Source organism: Rhyacophila brunnea, unplaced genomic scaffold (genome assembly GCF_057557595.1).
Source record: "Rhyacophila brunnea isolate RB1 unplaced genomic scaffold, BYU_Rbru_1.0 scaffold_12, whole genome shotgun sequence".
Lineage (NCBI taxonomy): Eukaryota > Metazoa > Arthropoda > Insecta > Trichoptera > Rhyacophilidae > Rhyacophila > Rhyacophila brunnea.
Window position 1 is genome coordinate 21,131,541 of NW_028232774.1, and position 24,907 is coordinate 21,156,447.

The 24,907-nt window shown below is 35.8% G+C and overlaps 1 protein-coding gene across 1 annotated transcript; it reads left to right on the forward strand.

Annotated features, from left to right (window-relative positions):
• Window positions 1-144: 144 nt before the first annotated feature.
• On the forward strand, window positions 145-24,590 carry LOC147077900 (uncharacterized). The gene is made up of 15 exons (XM_085960935.1): window positions 145-418; window positions 660-740; window positions 1,088-1,188; window positions 2,913-3,129; window positions 3,779-3,873; window positions 4,301-4,456; window positions 5,508-5,798; window positions 8,109-8,253; window positions 10,036-10,288; window positions 17,276-17,794; window positions 18,689-18,753; window positions 18,882-19,499; window positions 19,656-19,786; window positions 22,983-23,092; window positions 23,306-24,590. The coding sequence occupies exons 1-15, from the start codon at window positions 320-322 to the stop codon at window positions 24,454-24,456; spliced, it is 4,032 nt and encodes a 1,343-aa protein (XP_085817061.1). The 5' UTR covers window positions 145-319; the 3' UTR covers window positions 24,457-24,590.
• Window positions 24,591-24,907: the final 317 nt, after the last annotated feature.

Consider the following 24,907-nt stretch of genomic DNA (forward strand, 5'->3'; position numbering starts at 1 on the left):
AAATCAAATTAAAATCTTGTATTTATTTTTACGATATTTTTTTCTAAACTTATAATTTTTTAATTTATTCCGATCATTTTATCGTAATTACTATTTTGCCAAAAACAAATATTCTTTTAACATCTTTTTGATTAATCGCGAATTGTCTATAGTTCGCGTAGAGTAGGAAAGGCACGTAATTTATGACATTTTTGGTAAAGCTCCGCAACTTCTACGCTGCTACAAATATCTTTCACAACGGGTCTAACAGTAAAATCTTGAACGGCGTCTCGCCGTCTGATCATTTCAAAGATTGCTACCACACTCCAGACTCCAGAACATGTCGTTGCTGGCGGCCAGGCGGCGTAAAGAGCGCAGCGACTCGGGAGAATACTCGGACGCTTCCTACGAAAATCCTAACAATATCAACTCGGATAATGTAAGTTTGCTATAAATGTCATTTTATTTTCGTGGGCATCTAGGCTCACCCAAGTCGGAACTATTTAGATGACATTTGAATGTGTTTGGATTAATGTAAATTAGTATCGGAATGCGAATTGATTTAACAATGAGGTCATGCGGTTACTTTTACCGTGCTATTTTGTCTTGTCAGCAATTAATAACCGTGTCAATTTCGCCGGTGTTTCGTTTTATGACAACTAATGGTTTGTTGATTTTAGGATGGAGAAGGTGACTCAGAATATGGATCAGCCGAACATAGTGGATCAGATCTTTCAGAGAGAGAAAGTGGCGATGGGCAGGTCAGTGCAGTTTTTCTCTTTTATTTTGTTGTTTTTTTGTTCGATATTCAGGTCAGTTTTTATTGTGCGAATTTTCTTTTTGACACCAAAACCAATTGCTTTATTTATCTATTTTTGTTGTTGCTAAAATGTCATGATCTGAGTCATGTCAGTATGACAAACAGATGTAATATATTATACTATTAATAGTATGTTTATATTAGGTATTGGCATTACATACTTGCCAGTATATTATATATCTAGTTATTGATTCAAGTGAAACTATCAACACGGTATGCATAGGGGCAACGTAGATTTCATGGAGGATAAACCCTTAATTTATAAGTTTTGTTTATTCTTTGTTGCAGGAATGTGAAAAGAGGGTAGACGACGATGAAGATAGGCGCAATCCGCAGTACATTCCGAAAAGAGGGACGTTTTATGAACATGACGACAGAACAGCATCCGGGTAAGACTATTTTTTTCGGTACAGTTCGGTTATGAGGAATACAGCGGAAAACACATTTTGAAAATACCCGATATACTGGATTATTTGTTAGGTTAGGTTAACCTAACAAATAATTCAGTATACTTGCTTATTTTGTTCTACATATCTGTGCAAATCGGCTTTGTCTTCAATGAATGAAATCAAAACGAAGCATCGGCTTTCTAGCAATTAGGAATGTAGAAATTAGGTATATAATTTGATTTATTATGGCGTATTGAAAATTTATCAACATAATAGAGATAGGACAATTTCAATATTAAATTTATATTTTTCCTGAAAGGTTATAGTTATATTTATCGTTGTTCTGTTTTATCACTGTTCTGTTTTGTCATGGAACCGTCGAAATTACGTGTACTTAATTTTTTTAGATATGAAATACATAATAATTATATTATTGTCGTTTATTCATTTTTTTTCGTATTACATTTAATATGTATAAAATATCTGCTTTCAAAATACATAAATATATATTTGAATTATAAAAATTAGGTTTTTATGGTTCTCGCATGATATACAGTAATGAGTAAAACCTCGTCAATACGAATTTCACGGGACTGAAAATCGAAAAAAAAATTGAATTTACTAATTATGAAATGTATGGGGGAAAAATATTAAAATGTTGAAAAAAAAAATATTTTTGATTTTCATTAATATTGTTTACGATCATAGATGTGCCTACCAAATTTCCTATTCCGTTTGTGTTAATGGGTCATCAAATGTCAGGACTATTTTTATTACCTTAAAATAAGTAATTTATTATGTTTTAAGAAAAGTCTTATCACAATTTTCAATGACTGGTTGATGAAATAGTGTGCTTTATTAAGATTTATTGAATATTTTTATATGCCAGGACTCAAAATAATTTCGAATTACGAAATTTGAATTAAAGGTGTGGTTTTATATGAAAATAATGTTCAAGGGACTTCTTTTTCGTGAAAATTTCGAATTACGGCGAATTTCGAATTATCCGTGTTCTTATTAACGAGGTTTTACTGTAATTACAAGCGATATCAGTCGATCGCCATAAATAATTTTATCAACCAGTCGATCCTAGAAAAAAAAGTGTATAGTAAATGTATAGTAAAAAGTATAGCAACTGGCTTTCACGTTTATTAATTTTATAAATGTACTGTGCCTGCTCTCTTTTCTTACCCCCTGATTATGATATTGAGCATATAACCAACAGCCGATTCTTCAATTAGTCACATGGAAAGCTGTTAATTGAATTTTCCCATAGAAATTATATTAATAATAATAATTCATAATATGGCCTTCGTTTTAGACACCGATTTTTGACGAATTATGAGTACCTTTTTCTCCTATAGTGTTGGAAATTTTCCTTTCAAAATGAGATGTGACAATGTTTTTTTTTTATTATGGTTGGCAACATCTCCCGAATCACTGATGACTCAAATATTTTTATGAAAATAATCTACACGAGTACCAAAGCTTAAGAAACACCGCATTAAAGGGTCAAGCAGCATATCCAAAAATAAGTCGTGATTGACGACTTATTGTTGGAAAATTCGAAATTTAAGAAAGACATGCACAATATGTAATATCCTATTTATTGTAAAAAAAATATACTGTGATAGCATTCAAGAGGTTTTGTTCTAATATGTCATTTATGGTTGATTATAGTAGGTTATCTTTGACTTAATTATAATGGTTATTGTATCCGCTAGTGGCGACAATGAGACGACTGGCGGTCCTCCAAGCGATGGTACAGCCCCCAATGATGTGTCCCGGTCAGATAGAAATTCAACCGGTGGCAGCGAAGGAGGTGTCGTCGGTCCTGGAGATTCCGTCGGGGGATTCCCACCAGCCACTGCTGACAGGAAGAAAGTCAGCAGAGCCAGTACCGATAAATGGACACACGACAAATACAACGAAAACGATCAGGTGAACATTATTGATTTCTTTTAGTTTTCTTTTGTCCTGGTGGGTAGTGTATTGACTTTTGGGGCTTCTTCATTAGTCTTATGAGGAGCTCTAGATCTATTGCATCTGACAACATGATCGGCCCATCTGAATCATAGTGCACTCTTGTGCTTAAATTGTTTAAAGAACTCATCGTTCGTACGGATGCGCCATCTTAAGTTTTATTTAACCGGTCCAAGTATTCAGTATGGGTAGTGTATGAATGAATATTTTTTTATGAAAATGATTTATTTTTCGTATACTAAACCCAAACTAATCGCAGTTTTTTTATCGTTATTTTGTCCTAGGACATTTAATTTTCATTGTACATATTGCTTTCTTTTTCAAGTGTGGAGTTTTTTAGTCGTGTTTTTGTAATTTCACTACTAAAATTAGGTACAGTCAAACACTGTATTGGCTTCCTGCTTCTGAGCTAGGTGTAGCTTGACAATCTGACAAAACTCACACCAAGAAATGCTTCAACTTTTCTGAAATTCTTTCAAGTAACCTCATGTAACTAGCAATAGCTGTTTATAATAATGTTCTTTTAAACATTCTGAACATTTGAAAAGTGATTGTCTTATGGTATTTAAATAAAAACTTCTTTTTAATATAATGTTTCATTACTCAGGCACCCAAAAGCAGTGAAGAACTTATGTCAGTGTATGGTTACGATATCCGAGGTGAAGAAGGGCCTCCACGAGCCTTCCGCAGACGTAAATATGGGTAAGAATGATCTTTTATTTCATTGGTAATTTTACTGAGTAGCGTTTAAGCGTGCAGTTAAAATCAATCATCATAAAATAAGTGTGGTATATCTGGCAGTCACCAGGTTACAAGCAGTGTGGGTGTGAATTCACCACTTAAGACCTAACCGCTCTTATGTAACCATACATTCCAACTCAACAAATCTTGATTTAGTGGTTTCTTATGAAATTCTTTGAAATGATTCTGATTCTGATGAAATTCTTTGATCTTTGAAATTTTCAACTCTGGATTAAACAAGAAATTGTTGTAGTAAGCCAATGAATCGGAGTGTTGCTGTGAATGATTTGCAGTAACTAGTTGCCATGGGCTTCTTAGTGAATACAGTAGTTTTGCATAAACCTTAAGTATTGATATAACTATGATCCATTGTTGTTTTTCTCTTTAGTCGCGGTCCGAATAAATATACTCGGAACTGGGCAGACGAAGAGGCTTATGGCCGAGGAGTACCAGGAGCCGGTGGGGTGGGACCCAGGACTCCCAAAGGTCCCCCAACTGTCACCAACGGAGAAGAATTCCCCGCACTTCAGTCCAAGAACGAACGGTACGAATTTTCATTGAATATCAACTTATTGTGATGTTACAATTCATTTAGTTTCTAGTTCTAATTTGCTAGTTTCTCTTTCAAGTCTAACCAATTCTTCTTTATTCCTTTGGTCACCCTAATGGGGGATATACCAGTGGCGAAGGGTGGAGGTAGGCTGTTAAGATCCGCCATAAACAGTGCACATTAAACTTTTTCAGATATACATATTTGTTTTCATTAAAATAAGACTACATTTTACAGATAGTGTTGGTTAGTTTTTAAAATTTAATTAAACCCTGAGAAACCAAGCCATAATAGATAATAGTCAAAAAATACATGTCTATCTATAAAATATCTAACATTATACAATTAAATCATACATAACTTTGAATATTTTATAAATAGAATAATATTTTTTATTTATTATAGTTTGGTTTAGGCAGGGCTTAATGAATTTAAAAAAATAACCAACAATATGTGTAATATGTATTTTTAATCCAACGAAAACAAATAACTATGAATGAAAAAGTGTGCACAATTTTGTCTTATTGCCCAAATTAGACCAAAACTATTATGGTTTCGTTTAGGCATGGTTTAATTGATTTTTGAAAACTAACTAACACCGTCTGTAAATTGTAGTCTTAGTTCAATAAAAACAAATACATATGACTAAAAAAGTTTAGTGTGCACTATTTATAGCGAATCTTAACAGCCTACCTCCACCCTTCGCCACTGGGATATACAATGTTTATCACTTTAGAGTTGGTCAAAAATAAGGTTCAATTCAAGTCTTATGTATCTTATATGCATGAAACTATATTCAACATCATTTTGAAATAATGCTTGTTGCATGTACAATGATTATACCGAACCCCAACGAAAATTTGGCCATCTGTACCGCACATCATCCCATCACCTCATTTTATCTAAAACTAAAATACTACGACTTCCTGAATACCTTTCCTAATTGTGTGTCTACTTTAATTACTCATAAAGTCAATTTCCATCATTGCTCTTTTTCTAAACATTGTTGATTGATATTATTATAATGTGCTTAATTTTGTTGCAGAAATATTCGAATGGATAAACGCCGTTCTAACGGAAACGACAATACTACCAACAGAAGGAACAAAGAAGAAATTGCAGATGAGCCTAAGGAGTCATCGCCCACCAAGCAAATCTTCCCTGACAAAGCTGCGTTCAGCCCTAAGCCCAAACCGGAGAAGTTCGTAACTGAGAGGCCGGAGGGAGACAAAGACGCTCCGGGAAGAAAGCTAAAGGGTTCTGGTCCTACCAGGATGGAGCCGCGCAGGACTACCATTACAGTTAGGAATCAAACGCCACTGCAGGAACAGAATAAGTGAGTTGGATTTTTATAGTTACTAACCAATCTTTGTTTGCTAATTAAATTATTTGTAAATACTTCTTCAATAGTTGTGTCACACTCCCAAAGAACCGTTTGTATACATACATAAAGCTTGATGACACTGAATTTGTCAGTTATAATATTCAGGTAATAGGCACACAATTACATATTATATTTATCAATCGGACTTCGTAATGTAATAATTATCTACAGAACTATTTATAATGCAACATATGCAAAGGAAAGACAGGATAAAAGGATGCAAAGAAAGGATAGCATTTTATCATCAAAATCGACCTCTTGACACTTTGGCCTTTGTAAAATTATTGGCACATGCATTTTACGGATGCAAACTTTTGTTAAGGGGCCGCTGAAGAGCCCGCCGTTCAAATATAATTCAGTATGAAAAGGACCTTACGTCAATTTAAATCGATCTTTTCGCAAAAATCACTAATCATCAAAGATTTTATTTCAAGAAATATTATTATTATTACTGATAATTTCTGCCGCGGGGCATTATTTTTTTTTTAATGAACACCTGCCAGACGTAAAGCCGATCAGAAAACAGGGCTGTCAAAATAATATTAAGCATTCATATTTTTTAAATGTTAATTTCATCATGGTTTTTAATCAAACCTGTGCAAGTACGTACTGATAACTTGGGTGGATTTTGTAGCAAACATACTATTGATATATATACGGGTATATTATTATTATAACCCAATTCAAATTGAACATAGGTTGATACTCAAATACTATTATAGTATGTTTATGATTTCGAGAAAATAATACGATGGTATAATTAATCCATATCAATTATTTGAAAACATTACATTCGCACTTTGCACAAAATTACAAACACATTCGAAGTTTGCCGCACACGTACAGACCACGTGATATTTGTTTACGCAAAATCGTCGCTTTTCAAAATGGCGAATTTGATTACCAGATTTTACTGCGATGAATCAGTATGTTCCTTTTTGTCTTTTTTTATTCGTAGGTTTGTTTACTATGTACACCGAGAAATTTCCATTTATAAACTCGGAAACGATTTTTACAGAAGAGTTTTGGAATATAATGCAACCAAAACTGGAAAAAATTCTATCATGGGTGTTGACTTCCTGAATTAGCTAACCCCATGTCCATGCCACTACGTGAACCACAGTGGATATTAAGCCATTTCCACACTGGCAACAAGTTGCTGGCAACCTCATTAAATTTTACGATACTTACCATAATTGCTTAAGAAATTTTACAATAATTATCGTAAAATCTAACGAGGTTGCCAGCAAATTAACTTGTTGCCAGTGTGGACCCGGCATTAGATGCACAAAACTTAAATAATATATATTATAAATAAAAATTTAAAATTATAAATATATATTATGATTTATGTCTTCGACAGCCCTGATGAAATAAATGTGAAATATGAGTCGGATCAGTCACAGAGCAAATTTATTAACACAAACAACTTTGACAAGACCTTTTTATATTAACTAGTAGACCAGATATTATGGACCACATGTTAAAAAATCATATTTTCAATTCTCAAGGCCAATTCTGTAGAACGTCCTCTTAAGCACGGTACATATTACATATAATCTTATTATCAATGATCACTTTACAATTTAGATCTTTGATCAAGTATTTATTTAGCTGTTCTCTGATGGATTCAAGCCTCACCAATCTTTTGGCCACCCTCTTAGCATCCATTGGTTTGCCATTTCTTCTTGGTGCTACAACCCTATGTGGGTCTTGGCCATCCAGGTCTGTCCAAAGCCGCTTCCCTCCAGTTTATGACGACCGAGGTCTTTAAATCCAACACTATCCGACACCATCTTGTACGAGGTCGACCAGGTATTCGTTGGTCTTCGGTTTCCCGAATGCTATGCGTGACTTGTCCATCCTGTGTACACAAGCTAACCATCTAAGACGGAAGAGGCATTTGATGGACTGTATGATGTAAGAGCCCCCATACAAAGCGTTCGAGCTAGTAATTATATTTTTGTCTCCACCCCAACTATGTGGTTTACCATATAAGATAGGCCTTTAACTAAATTCACATAGATTCGATGCATACATAATTTCTGACAGTTCGTAAAGTATTCGGAGCCATTCATTGGTCGGCGTAATAAACATTAAAATAACATAGTCTTAAAAATGATGTTACTCTAATTGGCTTGTAAGAGTATTAAGAATAATCAAAATCAATTTAATATTATAACTGTGCTAAATTCAGATGCCCTTAGATATATTATTAGTTTGTATTGCAGCTTATCATATAAATACTCAATATTTTTTTAGGCGAGAGGTGATCACTCGATCGATATCTCCTCAACGACCTCTGCCGCCTGCCATCTCTAAGCAGTCACCTGTTGCCTTGGCTGCCGCTTTTCCAGCACTTCCTCCGCAAGACAAGAAAATACTGCCACCTAGAAAAGTGAATCAGGTAATGCATTATAGGTCAGACGCCACTGGCTATTTTAATACCATCGAGAAGAGACACCTGGTCTATTAAATTTACATACAAACTGATTTAGGAGTTTAGGAAAATGGCACTTATGTCAAACTTCTCCTGTTTTATTTCATCGAATGTGTTTATTTTAACCCTTAACACTCGAGTGCCGCCATATCGGCGGCATTAGAAGTTTCCCGTATTACTCGAGTGCCGCCGTAGCGGCGGCACCGCCTATAAAGTCATTTTTTGTAATATTTTCAGAAATTTTATAATGCGATTTCAATCAAGTTTGAATGAATAATAATAGGTTATTACATTTATCTGAGAAAGAAGTCGGCAAAAGAATACTGCGTGCCTAATTTCAACATAGTATTTTTATCGGAATCTTCTCTTTTTTATTCGTAGGTCGTCGCTTGCAAGCAATGTTTTTTTGTCACATAAATTTTATTTATTGAACGTTCCCAGACTAGAGTGAAGTGTTTGTCACGCATGATTTTGAAGTGTGTTTATATTTTTTATTGGTTCTCGCTTGCGCAGCAGGGGCGTCTCGTATAGTTTACAGTTTTATATTTGAATACTGTTTTTGATGACAATACTTACTAGTATATTATGCCGATTTGGAACCTATATAATGTGAAATACTCTAATGAGTCAAATGAAAATTATTACGTATCGATTTATTATTTTTTGAGAAATCTTTTGATAATGTGTACCGCACTGGGAATGAGTTGTTATGAGCCCGAAACTAATTTAGGAAATTTACGAGACAGCCGCTTATAGTACAAGTGTATTTGAAGGCAATTCATTTGTATCATATTTACAGTCATAATGGACGATTTACACTTTATAGCCAGTTCTCTACATACCGCTATTTCATTACGATTCTGTGATAAGCCAGGATTACATATTGGAGATTGCTTTGTGAAATACCACACAATGAAGAATTATAAATAAACTAAAAATAAGTACAGTATATTCATTATAAATTTATTTTACAGAATAAAAAAAAAAAAATTTTTTTACATTTTTTTCACCAATTAAATGTTTTATATTGAAATTATGCTTTGTGCGGGAAAAAGTCTCGAGTGGGTGGTATGTACCTATAAAAAAAAATTCGAGTGGAAAAGGTTAAACTAGTGTTAACATAACTAATATAAAAAGTAAGACACCCGGCAGGGATCGAACCTGCATCTCCTGGGTTTACGCCCCAATCCGCGCACTATGCTACGAGGTGACGTTGACGTCGTTAGTGACCGTGACGTCAGTTAGTAATTGAAATAGTAGGTACCTACTTTGATTTAATAAACAAAAACCGATCGCCTATAGTAGCTTGATTTGGAATAACGCTGATGAGCAGGTATTAAAAGGCCAATAGTTAAAATGGGTTCGGTTATACGGAATACAGCGGAAAACGCATTTTGAAAATAGCCGATAAACTGGATTATTTGTTAGTTTGGGTTAGTTTAGGTTAGGTTAATCTAACAAATAATCCAGTTTATTGGCTATTTTCAAAATGCGTTTTCCGCTGTATTCCGTATAACCGAACAGTACCGTTAAAATTTGTCGTCATTAGTATGTCACCTCGTAGCATAGTGGATAATGCGCGGATGCGGATTGGGGCGTAAACCCAGGAGATGCAGGTTCGATTCCTGCTGGGTGTCTTACTTTTTTCAAAAACATTTTTTTTATTGGTTATAGTATATTTTCTCAGAAGTGTTTTTCAAAATTATGTGGTGTTAACGTGTATAGATAAATTTTGTATTTTTCTTTTAGTCACAAATTCCACCCCGCATGCAGAATATTGCCCCGACAAGCACGGCCGTCCCTTCGACCCCATCTCTCCCCGCCGCGGTGACTGTATCTGCAACCGCATCACCTGCCGGGCCCAACCCATCATCAGCTGCAGCCGCTACTCCTCAGGAGGCGGGGGCACGAGGAAAGAGGTACTCCAGCCTGAGGCAGAGGCCCATGCCGGATGCTTACCAGCCCCAGGCGCAACAGACCCAGCAGCAGGCATATATTAATGGTGAGATCATATTTTAAATAACATTCCGTGCGGATTAGTTTGAAGGATGTAAAAAAACGGAATATAAAAGTAAAAGTCCATGGACATACAGAATGTTCAATCATTGGTTGCCATTTTTGATTGTGGTTTTTTAGTCTGGACCTGATTAATCACTTCATTTTAAAGTAATGGAAAGTCATCCCGAATGACATTGATTATTTGGGTGTAAAAGGTTTAAACTAAACATTCAATATTACATACAGTGAAACCCCAGCATTATACCCGGTTTACACGTGCATGTATTATTTACTGTTGTTGACAATAAGAAAATTATGGGTAAACATGTATTATCCTGCAGTTGGCTAGATTTCATGCATGAATCAAAAAAGTTTGAAAGCTTGTGAATTTTCATGGGACAATAGGATTTTTTCGATCTGCGCCTGCATATTAGAACGATAGTGGCGAACCTGCTGGCAAAAAAACGAACTACGAACGAATTTTCAGGTAGACCGATTTTCACTACCTGTCAAATATTACGAAATAGTACCATAAAATGACAACATCGCGTCTCACTCACTATTAAAGAATGAATTGGAGAGACAGTCAGCACTTTTCCATGTACATAGTTATTGTCGCGATAGTTTGAAATAGGCACTATTGCTGCCAGTCCATTTTCAAGAATGTTCCCTTTCTTTTGAACGACAGTGTTTTTATTTGCTGAGACATTATTTGTATGGTGTAAACACAAAAATTATGCAATTGTCTTGTATAACCTTGGTATTAGGCACTGCAGACATGTCTATATATAGAAATGCACACATGCCTCTGGAATTCATTTCAATCACTATCAGTGGCGATGCGCCCTTGAGAGCGCTAGAGCGCTGAACACCCAATTTATAAGAAAAGAAAATATTTTTTTAAATATTTCATTTATATTTCATTTATTAAAAGACAGTGTTCTGATCTATTACCGTAGTCATTAATTCATAATATACAAAAACAAATTCTAATATGTGTTTTAACCGCCTATTTTAAATCCTATATACAATGTCCATGGGAGCGAATTTTCAAAGCGAACCCGTAATCCTGATTTGAGATAATGAGAATGAGTGAAATAACAATAGTCAAATAATATTCTATACGTTAAATTGCTGATTGGGAGCGGCGCTCTCACGTTCGAATTCGGATTCGTATATTGTTGTTAATCTTCGTCGGCGTCAAAACAAGACTGCTTGTATTACACGTGGAGACCACAAGCAAATATAATTTCAACTCCATTTTTTGTATAAAATTAACTGTTAATGCCATCTTGTGGAGAATTTCTTAACGTATTTTTCTGTGTATAAACATTTTTGCAAAAAAAATCTTGTCCTAGAAAAGCGTGTTTCTAAAACAGGTGGTCAGGGAAAGATTATTCCATGGGCATGAATACTGGGTATTATGTATTTTTGTCAATTGGGTAACATTTTGAAATAAATGGTAGTGTTTATTAATCATATTTTTATGTTACCTAAAAATTGATAAAGATTAGTGTATCATAATAATAATATTGTATCTCAAATAATAAACAATTGAAATATAGCATTTTTTGACCAATGCGAACTTTTTTACTTTGCATAATACATGGATTTTTATCCGTAAATACACTTTTGGAATAAAGTAGGTACATCTAGACATGATTGTCCATTATTTTTATCTGCAAATTGAGAAGTCTAGGATTTATAATAATAAATTTACTCTTAGTGATCTGACCACAACAAAGGCACATGGAATCTTTTTTTCCCAAAAAAAATGACTTGATTGGAAAAAGATTTTTTTCAGAAATAGGAAATGGAAATATAATATAATATTTTTAAGTGAATGTCCTATTATGCAATATAATAACAAATAAAAATCATTTAAAAATTATAGTGAAAGATTAATTGTAACAATTATTCAGAGTTTGAAACTTTAAAAATCGATTTACTCAAAATGATACAGCTACGGTCTTCACCGAGTAAGTGTTCTCGCGAGTCCCGCGTTGGGAAATATTGTGCCGTGTAAAACGAGCTTAACTTCCTTCGCGACAAATGCGCACGGGAAGAAAAATGGTTTCTGCATATATTAATTAATTTCGTCTGCTAGCTGTCAAATATTTAATGAGTGCTTTCGTGATTATTTTTCAATATCATTTTTTTAGTTATTGTGTACATTAGTTTTTGTTTTAAAATGGCACCGTTTGATGTTGAATACATAAAAAACATTCAACTTAATACTTTTGAAGAACGTCTTCATATTAAAAATAGCGATAAACCTGCACCTAACCTAAAATTAAAACGACAATGAGTTTCAAAAATTAAAAAGTACGAAAGAACATTCAACATTAAATAATATGAACAAATTTCGTGGCTATGTGGATTGTGGATGTGACAAATTAAATGCACTGTTCTGTTTTACATGTCTTGTGATTGACAAACGTGTGATTGAAAAATTTGTGTCAATGAAAAACGGAAGAATGGATTCCTCATACAAATGAACAATAATAATATGAAAGTTCGAGGGTGGGTCAATAATTCCTTAGAAAAAAGCATTAAAACAGTTTTTATTTTTGTATTTTTTTTTTATTTCTCAACATAATCTCCTTGGAGCTCAATACACTTGGTTAGACGTTTCTCAATTTTTTTTAAACCGTCAGAAAAATAAGTTTTCGGAAGGTCCTCAAAATAAGCATTTGTCCGATCGATGACTTCTTCATTTGAAAAAAAACGTTGTCCACTTAGCCATTTTTTTAAGTTTGGGAAAAGGAAAAAGTCACTGGGGGCTAAATCTGGCGAATACGGTGGGTGGTCGACCAATTCGAACTTCAATTCTTCAATTTTAGCCATTGATCGTAAACATGTGTGAACACGGGCATTGTCCTGATGAAAGAGGATTTTTTTCCTGTTTAACCCGGCACCTGCCTCAAAAATCGTATGACGCACCATAACTACGCATGAATTTCATTATCGTCTTTGTTCTATACTAAAAAAAGCAATAAAAAATATGTCACAGCTCCAGTCGAGAACCCAAAGCCATTAAGATAATTTCGACACACTAAAAAACCGTAATAAATCAGTTATAATATCAGAAACACTCGAACAAACGAATGCTATCCAAATTTGAAAGAACTTACCGCAAGTCGCCATTTTGTAGCAAATAGTTAGAGCTCTGCGCGGTGTGTAATATTTCGACACTTGTGCATACGTTCCCACGAATCGAGCGTTACTAATTTTCAAGTGCATATCGATAAATCACATATTAATGTCTTCGGGTTGAGTCGTAAACAAATATAAAGGGGACCCTTTTAATATATTTAAACTACACAAACACTTCACTTATTGAATATTATTGATAAATTAACACGAACTCACATATTAAAAAAAAAAACAAATACAATAATAAACCTATTTTAAAATTCTTTAGATGTGTGATATATTTTAAAGCAAGGTGACAGACATAACGCAACATCACACGTTGGGCACATATAGCGAGAGAGTTTTGTTTTTTTCGGATTTTTTTTAGAATTCCCGCATACGAAACATCTTCTTCTAGGCTTATCGGTATTTTGTGTCGGTAAAATGTATTCTGGCAAATGTCCCGTTGCACTTTTGGGCAATAATCGTACGGGATTATCGCTAGTTGACGCTGTCGGGTTAGGCAGGGGTGCATTTGAAATTCTCACACAATATTTGTCCACTAGTTGTTTTATTACACAGAGTTGAAAATCGCCCAATGTTTTTTTGTCAGATTTAATAAATTTATATAAATAAAAAGCATTTAATAAATATAAGTCGATCATGTGGAATGCGACCTTTTTATACCACTTGATCGATTTTCTCATACACGACAAGTTGCTAAGCATCATGTCGGACTTATCTACCGTACCCATATTTTTGTTATAATCTATAACACATTTTGGTTTTTCAATGTTTTCGCCAGTTCTATAGTTCACTTTTCCCGTTGGTCCAAATGATGCATCGTGGAGGGTGGATAGCATGTGAACATCCCTCCTATCGTGCCATTTCAGAGCCAAAAGTGGACTATTGTACTTAGCCTCGGTATCTCCCTTTTTCAGTTTGCTGAACTCTGGCATATCTTTACGATTTTTTCTCACTGTACCGCAAGCATTCGTTTTGTGAGAGTGAAGGTATTTAAAGAGCGCCGGACTCGAATACCAGTTATCACACCATAAGGTGTGACCTTTCCCGATATAGTCTTTCATTAGCGTTGTCACTACCGCACCGGAAATACCGAGATTTTCATTGTCTTGTATGTCAGTCCCTTCCCCACAATAGATTATAAAGTCAATAATATATCCTGTCATTACGTCACACATCACAAACATTTTTATTCCAAATCGATGTCTTTTGGAAGGAATGAATTGTTTAAAAATTAATCTACCCTTAAACACGATTATGCTCTCATCTATGCAAAGATTCTGATACGGTATCATCGTTTCCCTAAAAATTGTTCTTGTGTGTTCTAACAGTAATCTAATTTTAGCTAGTCTATCATTTGAGGCGGTCACACTAGGATCAGAAAAATGAAGCATTTGTAAAATAAGTTGGTATCGATTTCTAGCCATTATTTTCCCAAAAATGTCTGCATGCAGGTAAGGATCGGTACTCCAATGTTCCTCTATCGACGTGTGCTTATTTCGAGTCATCAGCATTGATACGGCAAAAAATGTATACAACTCCGGCACTGACGTGTCTGTCCAATTGTGTGACCGCGATTTCGGTCCGAGGTCTCCCGCACTGTACGAATGGTTAAAAAATGTATTCGTTTGGTTCACTATTTCCGACATTATATTTTTATTCAAAAAATTTTCAAAGAAAAGACATTCGGGAGAGGATTCGTCCAAGTCGTTCGATGTCACGCTAGATCGACAATCATTGAATTCGTGAACTATTGGAATATACGGACCAGTTCTCCATGACCGCAAAAATTCAATTGGCTCGTCAGAGTCCGTATCGTCAACATTATGATCAGTCTCATGTTGTTCCAATTCCTCTTCCGACATGTCATAATCTGAGTCCAATTCCTCATTAGTACGCACATTTTCTTCCTCCATATTTACGCACTATAAAACTATGAAACGTTTTTAAAATGTTTAACTACAGTATTAAGAAACGCCAAATCACAGAAACCATTAAACTCACACACAATAGTTATTGATATCAGTATTAATTTTCACATTCACTAAAATGGGACACGGTAGACAGTACAAAAAGTATTTTAAAAATCGCGATAAAATAAAATCATACGTTCAATAGTTAATCATGCCAGTTTTAATGTGATAGGTACACCAGACAGCAAAAAAAGTATTTATCAACGATTGCGGTAAATATTCAACTTGTATGCGATAAATACAATCCCGCGCAATGGCCCGCTCGGTTGAAAGTCTGTCGTATACTGCGCAGTCGCGGCGCGCAGTTCAAACTGATTTCTGTCGACCGGCAAAACTTGGCCGTACGAATTGCTTCGAAACTTTGGTGATTATTTTATATTTAGAACCAATGCTTTTAAAATATGTCATAGGTGGCAGGAGAAGGACAAATCAGGCCAAATTTACGTGAAAAAATCAGTCCCGTATGATAAATATGGACGCGGTGGCATCGATTTATACACATGCGCATTGCGAATTTGGCCGATTTGTACAAGGTGTGTGACATCGGCGCCGGCCGGGTTAAATGAGGCCGTTTTTCTTCAATTTTGTTTTTTAGCTGGTCCAATAAAGATGCATAATAATCCCCTGTTATTGTTTTTCCTTTTTCCAAATAGTCAACGAAAATAATTCCACGTGCATCCCAAAATACAGTAGCCATAACCTTACCAGCTGATTTTACGGTTTTCGCGTTCTTTGGACATGGTTCGCCTTTCGCAATCCACTGCTATGACTGTTCTTTCGTCTCGGGAGTATAGTGGTGTATCCATGTTTCATCTACAGTCACAAAGCGACGAAAAAATTCATCCGGATTGCGTTGCATGAGCGACAACAGGGCTTTAGAGGCCACCACCATATTGCGTTTATTGTCGACTGTGAGCAAACGCGGCACCCATCTTGCAGAAATTTTTTTCATGCCCAATTTGTCATGTAAAATAGAAATGACGCTACCTTTTGAGATCCCTGTAACCTCAATTATCTCACTCAATTTTAATCTTCGGTCACTTAACACCATATCGTGGATTTTATTGATCATTTCTGGTGTAGTCGCCTCTACAGGACGTCCTGAGCGTGGTTCATCCTTTGTTGATGTACGACCACGTTTAAATTCATTTAACCAGTTATAAATAGTCTACAGGACGTCCTGAGCGTGGTTCATCCTTTGTTGATGTACGACCACGTTTAAATTCATTTAACCAGTTATAAATAGTCTACAGGACGTCCTGAGCGTGGTTCATCCTTTGTTGATGTACGACCACGTTTAAATTCATTTAACCAGTTATAAATAGTTGCAAGTGAAGGAGCAGATATGCCGTGAACTAAATCCAACTCAATTTTTATTTCCTTTGCTGTTAACCCTTTTATATTAAAATGTTTAATAACAGCTCTAAACTCAATTTTCTCCATTTTTGTAAACAAGCAAATTTTTTTTTTAAATGTACGAGAAACACAACAACCCGACCAATCTGATTGAAACTTCGCAGCATACTGAATCTGTAGTGCCGCTGCATGAAAACAAACCGCTTACAGTACTAGTCGCGCCACCTGTCGGCTTTTCTAAGGACTTATTGACCCACCCTCGTACTTAAAAAAAGTGAACTCCCAGTAAAATAACTCACCGGTCGCCACTGATCACTATCGTCCAATGTGAACAAATAAATTGGATTTTTAATTTTGAATATTACATTGTGTGAACCAGGACTGTAGAAACTACACGTAATTAATTGCACACGCGTGAAAACGTGAATTTCGGCCATGTAAAATCGGGGTACAACTGTATTTTTTTAATCGTTTACTTGTTTCATTGAAGTGTATTATTTCAGAATACCAACAACAGCCACTATCTGTACAAAAGCCGCAATCGATTCCACAGCAGCAACAATCTCCATTGAGCAATCTCACCTCTGTGCCGCTGCGTCAGACACCCCCGCCTCTCATCGCCCAGCAACAACAACAACAACAACAGACACCATTGCCACAGCAACAACAGCAGAGTCAACAACAACAGCAACAAAATATCCAACAGACACAACAGCAGAATATTCACCAGCAGATGCAACAAGCACAACAGTTACAGCAACAACTTCAGATGCAACAGCAACTACACCAGCAACAACAACAACAGCAGCAGCAGCAAGCGGTTGCGCAGCCTGCCGCCACAGTCCTGCAACATCAGCAGGCTCAGAATGTGAATCTGTTGCATCAGCAGGGGGTGGGGGTGGGGATTGTTTCTGGTCTGCCTCGCCAGCAGGCCAAAGGCGGTTTGCCTCTCCGCCAAGTCAGCCGACCTCTGCAACAGCCTTTACCGTTGCATACAATGCCCGCCACCGCTCATATGCAAGGTTTGTTGTACACATCTAATAGGTAATATAATTTCACTTTTAACCGGGGCATCCCCTTCGCTCTTTTCTTTCCTCATGGTTCCTGGCTTACCTGTGGCTATTTCAAACCTCGGTTATCTTTATATAATGGAATTTTGTCTCTTTAGGCAGCAACATGTATCTGAATTTATTTTTAGAGAAGAAATAGGGTCATTTTAATTATAATTTCGTCACCGTTCAGGCAAAAGTCACCAACCCTAAAAACATAGTTTTGAGATATCGCAATTTGAAAGTTTGAAAATGCAGGACAAATCAGATTTTAATGTTTTTAAGGTTTTATCTACATTAAATTATTTTATCATGTCTTCTTAATAATTTCTTTAAGGTAATTTTACTTTTTGATGCTAATTAAAACATCTGTAAGGTTTTGAAGGAGGCAAAGTAGCTCAATTATGGTTTGGTGATTTTTGCTTGTTAATAATCTGAACAATGTTAACCAAAAGTAGGATCAGTAAAACTCACCATCCATAGTATAGTGACTTTTGCTTGTATATTTATAACGAAGGATTTATTATTTTTATATAGTCAATAATGTCTATTCACCTATAATGACTTTTGCTTGTTAAGATTTTATCGAAAGTCATTTAGTGAAAAACAAATAATTCGGATTTAAGCAAAATTTTACTAACTAATGTACCGTGGTGAGTTTCGCATCTTAAAGAACATAATTTTACCCTTCGGGTGACATACTCAACTCAAAACTGCCATTTTCAGGGTTGGTGACTTTTGCCTGAACGGTGACGATTTCAAATACAAATATTCGAAAAACAAAATGAAAGACTAATTAATGTAAGTCATTTAATGACATGGTTTTCACAAATCACAAAAAAATATTAACTGACAATATTTCCACAGGTGGCTTAGTAGCTACACAGAGCTATGCGCAACCACCGATGATGCCTCCAGGACAATATATTCAGGTGAATAATAATACTTGATTATATTCATAATCCATTCTGATTATATTTGAATGATTTCTACTCTGGTTATCTAGGATTTTCAGATTTTATATAAGTTTGTTTATTAAATATTTATTTTTTCCTTCCAGAGTTCGAATGGCGCAGTGTACGGACAAGTCTACGCCCAACAACCTTACCCGACGTTACCTCCGCAGGCAATGCCACCCCCGCAAGCATTACCTCAGACCATGCCGCCGCAGGCCATGCCGCAGCAAATCCCTCAGCAGATGCCGCAACAAATCCCCCAGCAGATGCCACAACAACTAACTCAACAAATCCCCCAACAGATGCCTCAACAGCTAACGCAACAAATGCCGCAACAGATGCCTCAGCAGCTAACTCAACAACTGCCACAGCAGTTGCCCCAGCAGTTGTCGCAACAATTACCGCAACAATTGTCTCAGCAGATGCCGCAGCAACTGCCGCAACAACTGGCTCAGCAGATGCCGCAGCAACTGCCGCAACAACTGGCTCAGCAGATGCCGCAGCAACTGCCGCAACAACTGGCCCAACAAATGCCTCAGATGCCTCCCCAGGTTATGCCACAGCAGGCTCTCCCCATTGCCCCACAGGCCATGTCTTCGCAGGCTATGACCGCTCAGAGCATGCCGTCTCAAGTGTTACCGCCGCAAGCCATGCAAGGACAAGGATATCATCATCAGTCACCTGCGCCACCACACCAAGCTCCTTACCCTCCACATGTCAATGTAAGCAACTTTTGACTTCATTCATTTAACTTCTCAGTTGTTCGACTCTAGTATTAGCATCCAACAGAAGTGACATTTTTTTAATTAAGACCTTATTACTGTATGGAATGGAATAAATAAATGCTATGATTTACAGCCATTGTCCCTTTATTTCAGACTGGCAGAACAGTATTCCGCGAACCGAGCGGTATCACTTATTATAGTCCACAAGAACAGAAAGGTGCTCCACCGCCTTTGAAACGACCAACGAGTGCTATTCCCATTGTACCGCCACCCTCTCGGGGAAGGTTAGCTAAACAAACATGTTATATAGACATAAGGATTATAATAAATATTTATTTTTATTTTCTTCATACATTTATTCACTTTTATAATGAGCTACTTCTCGGGTATACCGAGCAAAACTGTAAATGTGTCGATCGTTTAAAAACAACATTTTTGACCCCAAGCAATAAAATCTGACCGGGCAGTTAACTAGACCGATGCCGCCGGGATCGGATTACGTTTATGACACTAGTTAGTGTCTAAGCATTGATATACTACTGAATGAATCATATGCTTCTTAAAATGACGACCGATTTTCAGCGACTCGGCCAGTGTTAAAACTTACTGTTTTAATATCAGCGGACTTAACTCGATATAAGCTCACTTAATATTTGTCTCGAAAACGAGTAAGCCCGATCTAGCTTGCATCTTACTCTAACTTATAGTTAGCGCATGACTACTTTCTCTGTCCGTTCAGACATGCATTTTTGGTAGCTTGCAAGCTTTGGGTACAGGACCAAACTCACATGAACGAAAATAAAATGGAATGAGAATGACATTGTGATGATACTTAAATTTGGCGAATTTCTTATTAAAATAAAACATTAGTCTCAATTTACAATAACTACCAATATTATGAAAGTAATAATTTGTTTTAACATATGCTTTGGATATTGCATATATTATATACGTTATTGTTGATGTTTCTTTGTTTGGAAATCATAATGGTTAACTAATAAATATAATTAAGTATTATTATTTATTTCAAAAGTAAGTACCTCTTTCTCAAATTTCGGCGTTTTCGTTGTTGACATGAACCGAAATTTTCAACTGATTAACTATCACTAGACATTTTAAAATGCTTTATTGATAAAAACAAAAATGTGGGAAAATAGGTATGTACCTACCTACCTTAACACATGTAACAATAATAACTATTGTTTCTTATCTAAATGTTTAGAAGATCTTAAATAAATACATATTTAATATCATATGAAAATGTAATATTGTTTGATTTTCTGTGTTAATACGAGGGTGGGTCAATAAGTCCTTAGAAAAGCCGACAGGTGGCGCGACTAGTACTGTAAGCGGTTTGTTTTCATGCAGCGGCACTACCGATTCAGTATGCTGCGAAGTTTCAATCAGATTGGTCGGGTTGTTGTGTGTTTCTCGTACATTTAAAAAAAAAATTTGCTTGTGGAAAATGGAAAAATGGAAAATGGAGAAAATTGAGTTTAGAGCTGTTGTTAAACATTTTAATATAAAAGGGTTAACAGCAAAGGAAATAAAAAATGAGTTGGATTTAGTTCACGGCATATCTGCTCTTTCACTTGCAACAATTTATAACTGGTTAAATGAATTTAAACGTGGTCGTACATCAACAAAGGATGAACCACGCTCAGGACGTCCTGTAGAGGTGACTACACCAGAAATGATCAATAAAATCCACGATATGCTGTTAAGTGACCGAAGATTAAAGTTGAGTGAGATAATTGAGGTTACAGGTATCTCAAAAGGTAGCGTCATTTCTATTTTACATGACAAATTGGGCATGAAAAATATTTCTGCAAGATGGGTGCCGCGTTTGCTCACAGTCGACAATAAACGCAATAGGGTGGTGGCCTCTAAAGCCCTGTTGTCGCTCATGCAACGCAATCCGGATGAATTTTTTCGTCGCTTTGTGACTGTAGATGAAACATGGATACACCACTATACTCCCGAGACGAAAGAACAGTCAAAGCAGTGGATTGCGAAGGCAAACCATGTCCAAAGAAGGCGAAAACCGTAAAATCAGCTGGTAAGGTTATGGCTACTGTATTTTGGGATGCACGTGAAATTATTTTCGTTGACTATTTGGAAAAAGGAAAAAAAATAACAGGGGATTATTATGCATCTTTATTGGACCAGCTAAAAAACAACATTGAAGAAAAACGGCCTCATTTAAACAGGAAAAAAATCCTCTTTCATCAGGACAATGCCCGTGTTCACACATGTTTACGATCAATGGCTAAAATTGAAGAATTGAAGTTCGAATTGGTCGACCACCCACCGTATTCGCCAGATTTAGCCCCCAGTGACTTTTTCCTTTTCCCAAACTTAAAAAAATGGCTAAGTGGACAACGTTTTTTTTCAAATGAAGAAGTCATCGATCGGACAAATGCTTATTTTGAGGACCTTCCGAAAACTTATTTTTCTGACGGTTTAAAAAATATTGAGAAACGTCTAACTAAGTGTATTGAGCTCCAAGAAGATTATGTTGAGAAATAAAAAAAAAATACAAAAATAAAAACTGTTTTAATGCTTTTTTCTAAGGAATTATTGACCCACCCTCGTATAATAATATTTATCTACATCTCTCATATTAAGTACATTGAGACTTAATATATATATGTGACAAATTATTGTATTCTTGCTCCTCAACACGGTTATTAATCTAACAATGCATATTATGTAGATTACACACAGTGTAACAGCAAAGTCAATATATACAAATTTAATAAATATACCTACTAACATAATATTTAAAGTTATAATAAATGAAAAGTAATATTCTCAATTCGTTCCTGATTATTTATGAATAGCATAAAAAGTGTTTTGCAGACACCTTAGGGTCACTATTTCAAGCACGCAAATTTAGTTTTACAGCCAGTGCAATACGGGTGAAATTTGGGAATCCATTTTAACGGTCTTAATGCATTATACCTACAAGGAAATATTATAAGACGATATTCGTAATACCTTCTTTTGTGGTACATTTTTAAAATGACACTTGTATGGGAACTCCTCATCTAGTAGTATATCAATGTGTCTAAGTACCTAATTGGTGTTTTCGCCGACAACACTGAAAAAGTATCCACGCATATGGTTGAAATTACATGTAAAAATTCCAAGCTTTGTGAAGTCAGTAGGTACTCGGCGGCTCGGCACTTCATTACAATAAACAACTTCTTTTGTAGTTTATGAATGCTATGCTTGTTTCAGGGATTTTTACGATGGTTTCCAGATTTTTTATGTTTTATGCTTAAATTAATAGAACTTGGCGCGAAAAATGTTATATAACGATATAATGAGTAATGCTTATAACGGGCAAATTCAGTCGGTCCCATCTTCCTCGTAATAACCAAGTTCGACTATAGTAATACAGACATCTTGACATCATACACATAAGCCTTGTATCTTTAAATGATGGTTAACTGCAGATGTTGCATTTATTTTTAGGGGCCGAATTCAGGATGCTGCAGCGGCCGCCCAGAAAGATAACATCGATCACATTGTTGACAACATGTTTGTGCCGAGACATCAGTCACGGACCGGGCCCTCCAGACCTGGTAAACTCGTCATAATATTCCTGATTTTTTTTTTCTCAAGTTCCTCTGCACAAATGAGGAATGCCAGTGGTCCACACTGAAAAGATTCAACAAATCAAATTATTTTTTTTCTAGTATGATAACTATGACTGCCTACATTGGCCGGCATGTTGTTATGCTGTGAAGGCTTTTATGGTGCTGTTTATGCAGTAATAAATTAATTTTTATCTACAGGTGATACCCCTCCGAGAACAATTGGCGTCGATCCTCAAGTAATGAAACAGTATGAAGAACCTCTCCGACAATATGACGAACGACCGAACAAAGAATATTCTCCGCCTTCAGTCAAAGAGTCGTCACCGCCACTTGGTAAAGACAGTTCGCCACCTTTAGCAAGAGAACTCACTCCACCGCCAATGAAAGAAAGTATACCGGTTTCAATTATAGACAGCACAGCCCCTTTGATGAAAGAAAATGTACTGCCTAAAGAAGTACCGAGCTTGGTTAGCGAAGGTATGACTACCATAGTTACAGAAAGTGTACCTTCATTAGCACAATCGAGCCCCATCGAACCAATTATCGAAGATCGAGTCGAAATCCCTATCGAATCAGTTGCAAATAGTCAGTTTATCGATCAGAGTGAGTCTGTAGTATCAAATGAAGTGGATGAATGTATCGAATCAGATATAAGTAAAGAGTCCTCTGTGATTGAGTCAAATCCCGCATTGGAAGAAATGGATTTGGAAGTAGTTGAGAGTTTGGCCAAAGAAGTAGAAGACAAGTTGATGGTTGAAAGTAATTCTAGTCTAAAAGAAATCGAAACAGTACCTGCTGTCATTGAAAAGATAACGGATCCTGTTGAAATACCGGAAGTTGCTGTGCAGGAAAACAGCAAAGGAAGCCAAAAAGTTGAAGATGAATGTGATCCACCTTTAGAAGAAGTTGAAGAGATTTCTACTTTAAACGAGGATCCTTTACCGGAAGCTATTGTCGATTCTAAAGTAGAAACTGTGACTCCTCAAGTTTATACGGTGGACAGTAAAGAAGGAGAATTAGAAGAAGTGGAAGAAAAATCAACAGTTACGGATGTTAAAGAAGTCCTGACTATAGCAGCTAATGACGATACTCCAGCAGATGTCAAAGAACAAATTGACACTGTTGATTGTGATGTCGCCAAATTGACTGAACTTGTAATACCTTCTGAAGTCGAGACAGAAAAGGTTATTCCCGAAGTTAAGTCATTGGCTGAAGAGCTTTTGATTAGCGAATCGTCACAGCCAGACGTAGAAACCAAATCTGAAGTAGATTCAAAAGAAATCATAGAAACAAAACCAGAATCTCCCGATCAGCGAGTAGAGGCTATTAAAGCAGCTGAAACTAATTAATTAATTAAAATTAATACAATAATTAACTATTTAATTACTATTCTCATAACATTATTTATATAAATAGTGTAAAAATGCTTAAATGGTGGAGCGTATATTTTATCGTACCTACGGTAACATCTCTTAGCGGATAGCTACTATCTTATAGAACTTCAATAGAACAATAGACAATTTATTGTGTTAGTTAGATTTTTGTATGTTTTTTTACTTAACATCCAGCCTCACGTAACTGACCATAACGTTAATTATATAATGATGAATTATTGATACCTTGGCAAATTCGAAAATAGTTATTAATAAGCTATAATAATATTAGTAATAGTAAAAAACATGTTTTTTGAAGACAGCTAAACACTGTTTGTACCATTTTTTAAATTTTGCAAAAGGTTTTTTTATAGTTCATTGACTTCGTAATTAAAAGTAATTTATTATAATATAATATGTAATTTAT